The 13,625-nt window shown below is 40.5% G+C and overlaps 1 protein-coding gene across 2 annotated transcripts in view; it reads right to left on the bottom strand.

Annotated features, from left to right (window-relative positions):
* Positions 1–13,625, bottom strand: part of MBOAT1 (membrane bound O-acyltransferase domain containing 1) — a 56,733-nt gene that overhangs the window by 28,815 nt on the left and 14,293 nt on the right. For both annotated transcript variants that reach the window (XM_027676043.1, XM_027676042.1), the window contains exons 2-4: positions 5,055–5,200; positions 4,445–4,522; positions 691–786 (exon numbers count right to left, since the gene is read on the bottom strand). In XM_027676043.1, the coding sequence (XP_027531844.1) occupies positions 691–786; positions 4,445–4,522; positions 5,055–5,200 (320 nt within the window). The remainder of the gene's footprint in view (positions 1–690; positions 787–4,444; positions 4,523–5,054; positions 5,201–13,625) is intronic.

Here is a 13,625-nt window from a genome sequence, read left to right as displayed (position 1 = left end):
TGTGCTAATTAAACAGCAGCCACAACCTGCCCCCATGAGAGAACCCACTTTGGTGCCAACAACCAAAGCTGATCTCTTATCTCTCTGTTTGGTTTACTCAGCCAGCTTCCAGCTCCCCTAACAACTCACCCCCTGCCCAAGTCCTCCCCTCATGCCCGCTGAAGTGCCTGGGATGGGTGAAAAACACCTTCACAGCTGGGGTGGGAAATATCTTCCCAGCTGAGGCTTCAAGATAAATCCAAATGGGGGAAAGGATGGCACAGAGACAACGGCTGTGCCTAGGAAGCTGGAAGGAAGCTGCCCACTTCACCTCTCAGGGCAGACCACCAGGGACCAGAGCACCAGCCATGCCACTCACCAGGGCCATAGCAGTCCTCCAGCTCCAGTAAGAGGCTGTACAGACCTACCCTCCCAGGCTGCTCTAGGTGGAAGCCTAGCTAACCAAGCTCTACCTTCCTAACCAGACAGTGCCTCATAAAAAACCAGTAGAAACAATGAGTCAGTGCAAAAATCATACTGTGTTTGTTCCTTCCTTAAAAAAACCTAAAAAAACCCACAACAAAACTCTTGGAAAAAGCTTAAGGGAAAAAAATTGCAGGTGCTCCACAGATAACATACAAATTATTCTTCAAGCATACCAAAATTAACTAATACTAATTGAAACAGGAACCAGCTTGCAGGCTCACTCACCCGGAAAAATCTGTAGTGAGAATACCATAATGAAATATGTATATTCGGCTTATGTGGCACAACGTGAGGTATCCCATAGCTACGACAAAGGAGTACCTAAAAACATAACATACAGAACACATAGTTACCGACACAAGTACCAATAAGAACTAAATTGGGTTTGGGCTACTTTTGATTTTTGCAAATTAGATTGTTAACAAGTCTGAAGCTATGCTATAAGACCTGGAAGACATTTTCAAAGAGGACTGATAGTTTTGTGTACCCAGCTGAAACATTACGGAGATGTCTCTTCACTCTGGCAGTGGGGAAAAAACAAAAGAAAAAATAGGATCAATCCAAGTTGCATATTTCAATTTCAGAGTGCCCACCTTCACATATTATTTTGAAATTTCTGCCCTACTAAAGTATTTGAAACCAGATGATACTGTATGTGCAACACTGAAGTTATTCACTGACCTTTTTATCTGTAAATGCTCTTTATTTACAACTTTCCCTCAGATCTAGCAGAGACTAAAATATTTTAAGGTTCAGGTATTTTCTCTCCTCTGATTTTCTGTAAAGGCATATAATGACACATAGCCACATAGCTCTGGATGCTGAAACATGCCATCTTCCAGAAGAATCATAGAATCATTTAGTCTGGAAGGACCTTTAAGATCACTGTGTCCAACCAAAGAAGCATCCCTTAAGTAGAGGGTGACAAATTCATTCTCTGTTTCTCAAGATGATAACAAACTTATGTTAGGCAGGGCAGCAGCATGACTCTTTCTATTTTAAGAGCTGAACAGTCTGAAGACTCCAAGTGTTGCAGTGTCTGCGTGGGCAGATGCAGCCTTTCATACAAGTAACTTCTCCCTGTATTTATGTGAGCAAGAAAGAGGATACTGAGGAGGTAAGAAGCAGATGGATGTTTGGAAACAGATTGACACATGAAGCAATCTACACAGTGCAATGGAGAGCTGGGGCACCAGAATAAAAGGCTTGCATCACATGGACAGGCCAGGACCTGGTCTACTGTTGTCCGCTGTAGCAGAAGTTACCCATGTGGAGGAGAAGATGCAAAGACCAACAGACTACAGAACAAGATGGCACATCCGGTATGCCTGGAAGAGCCAAGCCATAGGAGGCTGCCAAGCAGGATTCTCCCCCCAGACCCATAAGAGGATCAGTCACGGGGGAGAACTAAAGGTGAAATCAGGCAAGAGGATCACTCAGCAGACAACTGAAAAAGAGCCAGACCTTTGTAAAATTACGGCTGGTTTTAAAATAAATGAGTTTTTCCTCCCTGGGGACTAATAAACTGCAGTGTGAATGACAGTGATGGATTGCAAGTCATCCTGCAGGTCACATGGCCCATAGCAAACAGCTAGATGAAAGGCAGACTGAGGGGACATGACAGATTCTTCAGGAGATTCAGCGTAGAATTTATCTTATTTTATCTGGGTCAGGCATCCCAGGTATCCTGCCTCAGCAAGGTCTTTGGACTCCTCTCTCATCTAGGGAGAGCAGCAAACATCCCTCTAAAGGCAAGTCACCCATCTCAGACATGTAACGGTAACAGACAGCATGAAGGATCTAAAATAAGCCTCAATGCTTAAGTGTAAAGCACTTAGACTGAAAGGGAAGCAAGCAGAGAGAGAGACGCTGAACTGCTTCTGCAGCTGGGAGCATTTCTGTTGCTGGATTAAATTGTCCATTTATAGGCCTTGAAGGTTAGCAGCCTCACCAGAGAGCAAGGTATCAGAAAATAACCAGGGAAAGGAGCATGAAGGTTAAATTATGTAGTTTATTTCATTTGTTCTCTTCCACTGTATTTTTTGGAGGGAAAAAAAAGCCAAGTCTTGAAGCCCCACTACGAAGGATTCTGTGCTTTTACAGGCCACCACAGCTCCAGATCTTAAAGTGACATTGGTCAAGCTTACTCTCAAGCAGTCTGAATACATTGTTATTTTGCCAAAATTAATAATGTTGATGCACTTTGAGTCACACTGCTATGGCTAGTGGAATACAGTGGGAAAGTCCTAACCCAATCCTCCCAGACCTCCTGAGGTTTTTCAACATGTTGAATTGACATTTCACATTGAACCAAACCAACCTATTACTATCTTGCAGCAGTGGGTGACATTATATGAACCAGCTTATTTTGTGTTGCAGTATACAGTTATTTTTCCCAGTGGTGTCCATTTCCCTATCACCACCTCAGCTTACCTAGGAAGATGTAAATAACTATTGGATGATTCCCTGTGTAGACTTGATTCCCCTGATCTACAATCACTAACTCCTGTATTTCTCTCAAGTGACTGGCAGGGACAATGCCCAGGAAACAAGTAATACACATTTTTAACACATTTTTGTTGAGGTCTCTGGATGGCATTTCTTTAACAAATATTACCAATTACTTTTTTTTTCTGAAATTATTAATAATTTCTAGACTTCTGGGATTTGCACTCTGTGAGGGGGTGGAAAAAAACCTCCTTAATACCTATCCTGCTGGTGCAAAATGCTAGTGACTGCTGTAGACAGGTTTGTTGTTTATACTTCATGTTTCTAAATAATCTTAAGTGGGGATCCCATTTAGATATTAGAGAGAGTTCTCCTCAGGAAGTGACTAAAAAGGTGAGATGATTATCTGAACATCAGATCCTCAGACAGCCCTGGCCCTGAGGACAAGTGAAGAAAGGCTTTCCATTCACCAGCCTACACTGTTGTGGATTATGAGCATTCAGCAGCAGCTACAGAAACAGCCACACAGAGTAGAGACAGAAATCACCTGTAACACACCCAAACCACAGTATTAACCACATGCTGTTAGGTAGACCAACAGAAAAGTACAGAAGTGCGAAGAACCACCAGCTATAAAGTAGCAGCTTTACAAATAAAAATTCCTATTTGTGCAGGCTGATGGGAAGCAAACAACTCCACCTAAACAATTTTAAAAACTCCCTGGTGCTGGTGCTGAACTCTCTCTCAAGAGAGTATGGTACCCACATGAGAAGGCTTAGTGACTGAACAGAGAAGTTCTTCCACACGAATTTCCTCTCAGTCAGTGAAAGAAGAAGACATAACTATCCTGTAGTTTTCATTTTCATAAGAAAGCAGTTTTTGTCTTTTCGCCGGGAAGGCACTCACTTGATAAAGCTCTTCGGGAGTCTTATGTGCCTTCCTTTCTCTAAGGCATTTGTACAGGGAAAAGATCAATACCATGGTGGAGAACTTCTCATGATGATACCATAAGCTTCCACTAAGCAGCAATGACAGTTCTGGTACTTTCTACTTTTTCCGGCTCAAAGTCCAGTACCAAATGCAAGACTTCATTTTGTGGATCACTAAGTTAAGCTGCCACATGACCTTATGTGAACCACCTAACTCAAGAATAAGTGGAAAATACCTAAAGGCCAAACAGCAAGGGGAAAAACACATTAAAAAGGATTATCAAATGCAATCCTCAAGAATACAAGACCAAGGAGAACATGACTTCATCATGTTTAAGAAACCAGAGGTTTGGCCATAAATTATTAAGCCTGGAAAAGTCAACTTTTGAGGGCAGCAATTTTGTAGGAAAATACATCAATGCAAGAAACCACAAATTGAGATTACAGCTGCTTCTGTAACTGGATGAACAAAGCTCCTGCAAGTAACAGGGAAAGAAAAGCAAGAAAGAAGAGAAGGTGTTTCTAAAAACCCCTCATGCTTCTCCCTGAAAGCAGAGAGGTGTCAGAGGGGCAGCTCCACACTTGCAGCCACATCAGCTCACCTGTGGATGTTGGGAATACTCGCCATATTCATAATGCCATAGTTCATCATCACCAGGACAAAAAGATGAATGGAATACCTAAAGATAAGAAAGGGAGTATTTAGATAATTTCTATGTTACCTGGAAGTGCTGGCGGTTCAGAGCAAGGGAATATTTTTCCATGCAAATTACATAAATGTGATGTCATATCAGAGTACCAGTAAACACGGATTACCCCAATAGATCTTTATAGCCTGAATATCCAACATAGACTGATACTTACTGACAAGATGTTATTCATGTGTTTCACTGAGAGAAAGAGCAGCCTAGATCGAAGTGCACACTCAATTTCGATACATCTTTTCCAAAAGAGGTATCTTAACAGCAGACTGGCATGGTTTTAACTTCCAGAATAAACATCACAAATTAAATTAAATACTCCACTTAAAAATACTTTCATGACTCATTTTACTTTGAGGATTTGGAATAGGTTATGGAGGTTATGATTTTTTTTTAATTTATTTTTTTAGGATAACCTTAAGTGCCTTAAGGCTTAAAAGATGTGATCCAGAAAAGCTGATATGAAAATATTTTTACCCAAGCCTTGTCTACATGGTGACTAAATACTTACCACCCAAAGCAGAAGACAGCAAAGTATATTCCAAAGAGGGTTGCAAATGCATGGCGAACAGCGGAGCTGGCATGACTGGGACTCAGGTAAATACGAAACCAAAATGCAGCCAAAAGTGCAAACAGTTGACATGCTACAAAATTGATCTGTAAAAGACAAACAAAACAAAAAGCTGTTGTTATTCTTAGAGGAGAAGGGGAAGAAGTCTCTCTGTGCTCAGAACAATTAAGAGTAGAGACAGGAAAAGGGGCAAAAAAGTGAGCTATGCATCTTTTGTTTCTTAGCATTTCACTTGTGAGCCCATATGGTAACTTCTCTTGGCCAATGACAGAAGGGATTAAAAAAGCATGTAGGCACCCAAAAACTCATACAAGAGGAAGGGCAGGCTCCAGCTACCCCAGGGTACAGAAGGGCTCTGGTGTTCCTCACTCTCCCTGGAGCAGGGCTCTACTCTCTTGCCATCCCGACGCAGGTGACCAGGCTGCCAGCCTGACCCCTTCTCTGTCCTCTTGGTGGAAGGCAGAAGCCAGGAAGCAGACTGGGATTTTGAAGCATCACCCCAGTGCCTGACTTTCTCCAACCCCAGCACAAGGGCAAAATCAACAATCCTGATGTGACACTGTTTCACAAGCAGTAGTAACTGGACAGCTGCCTTTGTTGAATTCCTCCACTCCACAGCATCTTCCACACAGACCTTCCAACTCACCATTTTTTGTGGTTCAACAGTGCAAAGAAAACAACTTTGCTCCACCACCAAGCAGACAGTTAAAGGAATATACAATTGTTCTTTGGCTACTGCATGTGGGAATCAGTCTGACCCCATTGTAAGGAGGTAGCGATGGCAGTGGGAGCACAAGACATGCAGAGAGCAAACAGTACATGACTAGAGGCTACTCTTATCAGACACAAGGACAAGCAAAAGCTTCAGCATCCTCAGAGCAAAACTGACATCATGCTGCCTTCAAGTCACCTTGTCTTTGGCAGCCTCAGCAAAAATCCCAGAAGTCAGAGGAAAAAGCAGAGCTCAGGAGCTGTCTCTAACAGAACAAATACAGCATGAGGATACAACATCCTTAAGTCCACCCTGGACCCTAGACAGCTGGAGTTAAATTCATTTATTCAGTTGCAGTCCTTTTTTTTTTTTTTAAATCACCCTGAGCTCTACAGCAGCAAGTCATTCCAGAATGAGCAAAACTAAATAGGCTGCAACATTTAAGCAATCACTTGGATTAGAGGATTATCCAAAGCTATCAGTCCAGGACAGGATGATATATCTCACTCAAATGCTCTGACATGCTGGCTGCCCAGAGGTGGCTGGATTCAGCCAGGCTTCTTGTCAAAAACATTTACAATGTGTTTAACAAGATACTACAGCCCCAAAATGCTTTTATTCTGGTGGACCATATCCAGTACGGTGCAGTTCATGCAAATCCTCTTATTAGAGGTTTGTTGGCTTCATTGCTGCAGTTGCTTTATTTCAGTCATGCAGGCACTCATGCAATAGAATAATGCAATAATTTAAATACTTAGGTATGCTGAGTTTTAGTTCTTTGGAGCGGAGCCAATATCAATTGGTTTCTTGCTCATGTAAGCAACCAGCATTTATAACAGATGATATCAGGGAACTATACTGAAGCAAATAATTCTTATTTTTAGTGCAAGATTTAAAAAGCAAGAGAACAAAATTGCCCTGGTCTCACAAAACACAGATGTTGTAGTAGAAATCCCAAACTCTTGTCTATTACCATAGAGTTACACTCAAAACATTAACACCTTGCTCCCATCCTTCCCCAGCCAGAGGTACAGCAGAAATCTCTGAACCCCCTACAGGGCTGCTCTGATTGCATGCTTTCTAAGCAAGTTCCCAAATCGATGGATGCCAACTCATCAATGACAATACAGTGAACCTTAATCCCACCTCAGCCTGCTCCCACTTAGGGTCACACCAGCACATCCAGTGCAGCTCAACTCTGCGGCATGCAGAGCTTCTCTGATTCAGTATAAAGAAGGGAAGTGCAAAGACTCACAGGAACTTGATGTTGCTGATTGTCTAAAAGACACAGAAGCTTTACAGTAGTAAAAGCCATCAAGATAAGCAAGAGTTTGCTTTTGACTTTCATCCAGCTCTGGTATGCCCAGTTCGAGATGTTAAGGATGCTGGGATTTCAGAGGTTCACACACAGCAAAATGAAAGTGCAAGATCCCACAGCAGACACACTTGTAATAGCATTTAAATAGCTAAGGCAGTAGCAGCAAGCAAGCAGCAGAGACATCACACCATATTATACCCATTACATCACATCATGCAGTGAAGGACAGCTGATCAGCCCTGCAATACATATGCTGCTGCTTGCCTACACCGTCAATTCCTTTGAGCATGTGTCACCTGTGCTACTTGGATTAAAGTCAGGATGGGCGCACCAACCATGCCACTATCACATCTTCATTTTGTTGTGCAAATTAACCAACATGGTTTCTTCTCTGTGCTCTTTTTGCAGGAGTTGGGATAAACCCTTGAACCAGGATAAAAGCAAAGTACACATCACCCTTATGTTTCAATTAGTTTTCAGTTTAGAAGGGCTGTTTCTGCAGAGCAGCCAAACATCAGACTCAATGTACACAGTAAGCAATAATTTGGTAATAGAACAGATTTGGTCTGTCTTCCACAGAGTAATAGAGGGACATGATAGCTTTTCATGCAACTACCACCTCTGTTTAGTTATTTATATGTACCATTTTAAACACATACAGCATTCACATGTGTACACACAAAGGCTGCCAGTTCATCTGACAGTGACTTTACTGCATTCCATTTAACATTAATTTTATTCTTCATTCTACATATTTAAGGCACCTAAGTAAACAGATCCCTAAGAATTTAAGAAATGTTGTGCTGCATTACAAGTGAACTATGTCACCTTTTTCTCCCTTTCTTTTCCCAAAAAGAAAAGGGTTCATACTATTCCCTTCTGGTTATTTCCACTGTTGCTAAAAACACCTTATAAACAAACAGTTTACTGAGGGCTTCTGAACATTGACGAGTGGTGTCCACACAAAAATAACATGGAAATAAAAATTATATGCTAATTAATCCTTCTCATTCAGATCCCCCATCTCAAGTCATTTAACCTATTTTTTTAGCCAGTCACATCTATTCAATATTGCCATAAAAATTTTGCTCATCTGCTCTCAACTTTGCTAGCAGAAAAGAAACACTTTTGCTTTTTACAGTAATTTTCTTCCATGCTCTAGAGAGTAAGATGTAATAAAATTAGGAATCAGAGCGCATGACACGTTGCCAAAAGAAGATACTGTCTTCCTTTCATTTTCCATGATTACACACTGGAAGACAGAAAGGCAGTTTCATCATGGTATCCTGCAATGACATCTGGAAGACTTGTATCTGAGTCACAGCCAGCTGAAGACAGCCTTGCAATGCAGAAACAAGATATCTGCACTTTTGGAGAGAGAGAAAATCTGGAACAGCTCCAGCTCAACTGGCTTGATCATTATTGTTGTCTAGTTAATGAATCCTTTTATTCCTTATTAGTCCCAACTTTAAAAAGCTGGATGGATCCAGAGCATGTAAACATAAGATGTGAGCAACAATGAAAAAAAAATAAACTGTAGTTCCTCCCCTTATTCTGTCAGATTCTGTAGCAGCAATAACTCAAAGTAATATTTAGATTGCAAATCTGAGTTTAATACAAAGCAAGCAATCAGGTCAAACCAACTGACCAAGCACCCATGATGCTGATGCAAGAATAACCAAACATAACAGTTTCAAAATCCCCTTATACTATTATGCTATATAACCCAAGCCCTCAAAGTACATAAAAGGTTAGTTTCATCTGCCTTGAGCTTTTGCATCTTCTACCATTTTTAACAGGGTGAAACCAACTTGGCAAATGTTGGACTGGTACTGTAGGGAGGGGACACACAAACTCTGAGGGATTCGGAACCACCCTTCCAGTCATCTCCATCAACAGGCAGGGCATATTACATAGGAAAGTCATCTCCTCAACTTCCGAACTACTCTCAGAGGACAACCGTAAAACTTTTTGCTCAGTATTTTATTGGGTCCCACTAACCATTTGCAGGTGGGCACTTTAAAGGGCAAATACCAGCTGGCAACTCACAAAATAAAGGTTCCAAATAGCTGACATTAAATACATGGATCTAAAAATCTCACCATTTGGAGGACATGAGCCCAATGTAAATAATACTGAGTAGGAAGAATTAATCACCCTTTGGTCTGGAAGTAAAATGGCTCCATGGTGAAGGCCAGATGAAAAAAAAAAAAGAAAACAAAAGTAGTAACTTGTCAAATCCCTCTAACAGGAAAGCCATGGATCCATAGAGGATTCCCAAAAAGAGACAGGTAAATATGTTGCTTGGTGCACTGAAAGATTACTAGGAAAAAACCCCACAAAAATCTTAAAAGGAGAAAATGAAAAGTGGTTTTCCTAGCTAGGAGTTCTTGAGATAGGAAACACAAAATATGAGAGGAGACAAAACCTGGATTTATACACTTCCATCAAATCATCACAAAGAATCTTGATCACTGCTTGCTGTAGTTCAAAGTAGGCTGCTAATCACCCACCTCAGCAAGTTTCCTTTTCCCTCACCCCATAAGCCTTCCATCTGCAAATCTCCCCATTTAAAAAAGTGGTCATATAAATTTGAGAGTTACTAGATCACACTCTAGGAAGACACAGTAAATACAAGCACACAGACTCTTATTTTAGTGCTTTAAACCTTTTCCTTATAGTTAAGTATCAGAAAGAAATATCCTGCATTCTGTTTTGACCACAGAAATACTTTGTTTTTCCTCTAGTACTTTTTTTCTCCCTTACACTATCAGAAAGACTGACTCACTTTCCAAAAATCTAGGAGGATATAACAAATTGACCACGCAGTTCTCTCCAAACTCCAAATGGCAATTAAGTCCATTACACAAACCAGACAGTCCTCTGTAAGCAAAATTCCTAATAATGCTGTAATTCACTCACCATGAAAATCACTATGAGCAGTCACACTGCTAACTTGTCATTTGCTGGATGACAAGGTGCCGGTGTGTCCCCAACAGCACAAAATCTTTGGACAAAAAACAGGCATGTTGCAGATTTATACATATTCACAGAGGTATAAGTGTGTTACAGCACAGCCAGGCTGCCAGAATATTGCCAGCTAGCATCCAGGTCCACGTCCACTTTGATGTGCAACAGATGATCCTGTCTGACCTCAGATTATAGATATCACAGAAGATACCTCTATTCCAGGCTTTGCAATTACCAGCCAAATGAGAGAATAAGGCTTTAAATCTGCATTTCATCTGCTGAACAAAAGGAAGTATAAGAACAGAGGCCTAATGGTGGCTCATTATAAAGTTGTAACTCATAGTCAAGACACTCTGTGTTTGCTGCTATCTCCTAATGAGCTACTGAGCATTAGTTTAGGAGGTTGCTACAAGGTTTTTATATGGAAAATTAGAATTTCTCCTCTATTAACCAACTTAACACAGATCACCAAACAGCTGTTTTCAGTATTTGTAAAAGCATAAAAAATCTTGTTAACAGAAACTACTGACAGCAATAGTAACTCCTCAAGTCAAACCACTGTCTTGGAGTCCAACAGTCCTTAGGTAGTATTTTGGAAAGGGGATGCCATAATAAAGGATTCCACTTTGCCAGAGATCAACCCCATCTTCTAGGATGGTGTATTTCTTGCAAAGAATAAAGCAAGAACTACAGAAGTGCAATAATTTGTTTTCCATGTTTAAAGGATTCTTTTGTGCATATAACCAAAAGACACCTGGCAAACAACATGTTTAAGTTCACTTTGCAGAGGATATTTCTACTTTGATGTTGAAAAATAGATCTGCTGTTATGATAACATTTCATAACATCCAAATTGTGATATTTAAAATGGGTGTGTTAAGAATGAGAGATGGAAAAGTCTTTAATCAGATGTCAAAGATATCTGATACTTACTGAAATTTTTCAAAATATTTTGATCTTCCAGACTATTTTTGTGAACTATAAGGACAAATATTCTCTGCAGAGATCACTTAGCTCTACACAGGGAGGGGACAAACACCCCCACAAAGGAGGGCAATATCATAGAAAGTTTCCCACCGCTAGAATTTTGACTTAGGTTTCCACAAAGGAAAAGGATTTCTCTAACATCATCTGTGTAGCTCCCCTTATTGCCCACAGTGGTATCGCTTTGCACAGAACTCGGTGCACTGAGAGCCAGCACAAACAGGCATTTGTAAAGAAAGCAGAACTGACTGCCACTTGCAGGGTGCTTGTATTTTTTTTTTTTTGTAGCCAGGCACTGTGGACTGCAAATGGCATGGATTAGAGAGGAGACAAATTAATATACATTGGGGAAATACTGATTTGACTACTGAAAAGTCACAGCTCCAGTACTATATAAAAACAACTCATTTCTCTGGCTTTGTGTTGTAGGAGCCCTATGGAAGATTTTGAGGGGACAGGAGCAAAGGTTTGAATACAGAATTTCTCTTATGGAAGAGAGATAAAATGCAGACATGCATGACTAATTTAAGATTATTGTGCTCTTCAGAAGCAGCACTAAGTTGTCATAGCCCTGGCTTTTTTTGTGCAGTTGCATGCAGAAAACAGAGTTGGTAAAACAGAATATACCAAACTGACAGTATTTTGGCCTGTTGTGCTGTTTTCCTGGGTAAATTCTGCTGTTTCCGTACTTACAGGGTCAAATATCCTTCCATGATTTAGACTATAAACTTGAAACAGATGTTCTTTCTGGATTACTTCTGCGAAGCCACTAGCAGAATAATCACTAGCAGGACACATAAATATAGCTATAGAACACATTAAACCCTGAGTCTTCAAAAATTGTAAGAGAAAAACACTTGAGTCAAAAGTAAACTTGAGAAGTCAAATCTACATCATAATGCTATAGTCACACACCCATACATTTACCTTTGATGTCTGATAAATTGAACATGTGGACCTGATCCAAAACTAGCTTTAGTTTGCTGTCAACAGCTCTCACATTGAGTTGTAATGACTCTGTATGTTGAACAGATGTTTAAGCACTGATTATTTATGTGCAGCAATGTTCTGCCACTACTTATAGGTCACTAATTACTCCTCTCTCAGCGAGTAATGCCAAATGATGAAATTTCCTTGTACCTGAGATAGCCAGCACTAATTCCTACCTGCAATAGAAACAGCAATAAAATCAAATAATCTGGAGCCTTTACTCATTCAGGCGGTTCTTTTAAACCAGAATGCCTTTAGGTTATTAGGAGAGATGCATCATTTTTTTAGTCTACTCAGTAGTGAGGTAGCACACTAGAGTACCCTTAAATCCAAAAAAAGTACTTTAAAAAGAATAATTTGACATATCACTGTGCAGGTAGAGAATCGCACAATATAATGTGTCAGATACGTCTAAAAGCAGAACTACAGACAGCAGGTCAGAGCATAGAGGATATTTTAATCTAAAAAAGAAAAAGACTAGTAAAATGTTGTTATCCAAACAAGAAGTCTGACCAAAAAAAATCAATACCAGCCTTGCTTTTCCAAAAGCTTCCCAAGGAAATAAGGGCCACTTGGATCAAGTACTTCCCGTAAGAAAGATGTGATTTTGTGCCATCTACCCTCCTTGCTTATGCAAAGTTTCATACTGATGCAGAGGGTACAGACCGACCTCATCATCACATTACTCCATCAGCTCTTCTCACAGGGTGCGCTCAAAAGACACCGTTGAAGCGTATGTGAAGTTAGGAGACACATGCTGAAGTGAAAATTAGCAGAAACATGGAAGACAACAACTCTGGGAGAGTAAAATACAACAAAGCAGAGACTTGAGTGACTGCAAAGCCTCTTCTGAAAGCCTTCCCACAGTGGGTACACCAAGCACTTCTTCCCCCACTTTCTTAGCCACCTGCAGGGCTCAGGCAGCTATCTGGAGCTTGGTTCCTTAGTTTTCATAATCATTAAATACACCACTTACCCATCTTTTTCTCACAAACGAATTCTTGGATAATAGATATTGTTCCCAACTGGTCTTTTCAGACATGATGAGTGCTCCCAAATCCCAAACAACTAATTTCACATCACCTCTCAAGAGCATTGCCAAGCCCCTGCTCTACAACACTGTCACCTCATCCACCACAGACAACAAAAAGGGTCAGCAACAAAAAGGAAGCAGGACCAAGACAGGTCTCATTAGACATGATCTAGATTGACTTCACCAAGCTCAAGCACTAACTGCTCTAGAGATTTCAGTCAAATTTCTACATTTGTATTCTTCGGGAAATAACTTCAAAGTAGCAGCACTAAGAATAGCATCAACACAGACCTGATTTTTTCCCCTCAGATTTAAAGGTTTAGTTTTTAAAAGCTTACAACACAGCACAGCAAGTCAAGCACCTTTTCACTTTGTCTGCATAACTGATGAGTACCTAGATGATTTATTCAAAAAGAAAGAAGACAATACAGACAAACGTTTGTAAACCCAGTAACCCTGCTGGCATATCTTTCTGTGGCTTCAATGTCAATTATCTTCCCCAAG

Source organism: Neopelma chrysocephalum, unplaced genomic scaffold, assembly GCF_003984885.1.
Source record: "Neopelma chrysocephalum unplaced genomic scaffold, ASM398488v2 Primary Assembly neopelma1_26, whole genome shotgun sequence".
NCBI lineage: Eukaryota > Metazoa > Chordata > Aves > Passeriformes > Pipridae > Neopelma > Neopelma chrysocephalum.
The sequence above is the reverse complement of the archived record's forward strand: the minus strand, read 5'-3'. Positions and strand labels throughout refer to the sequence as shown.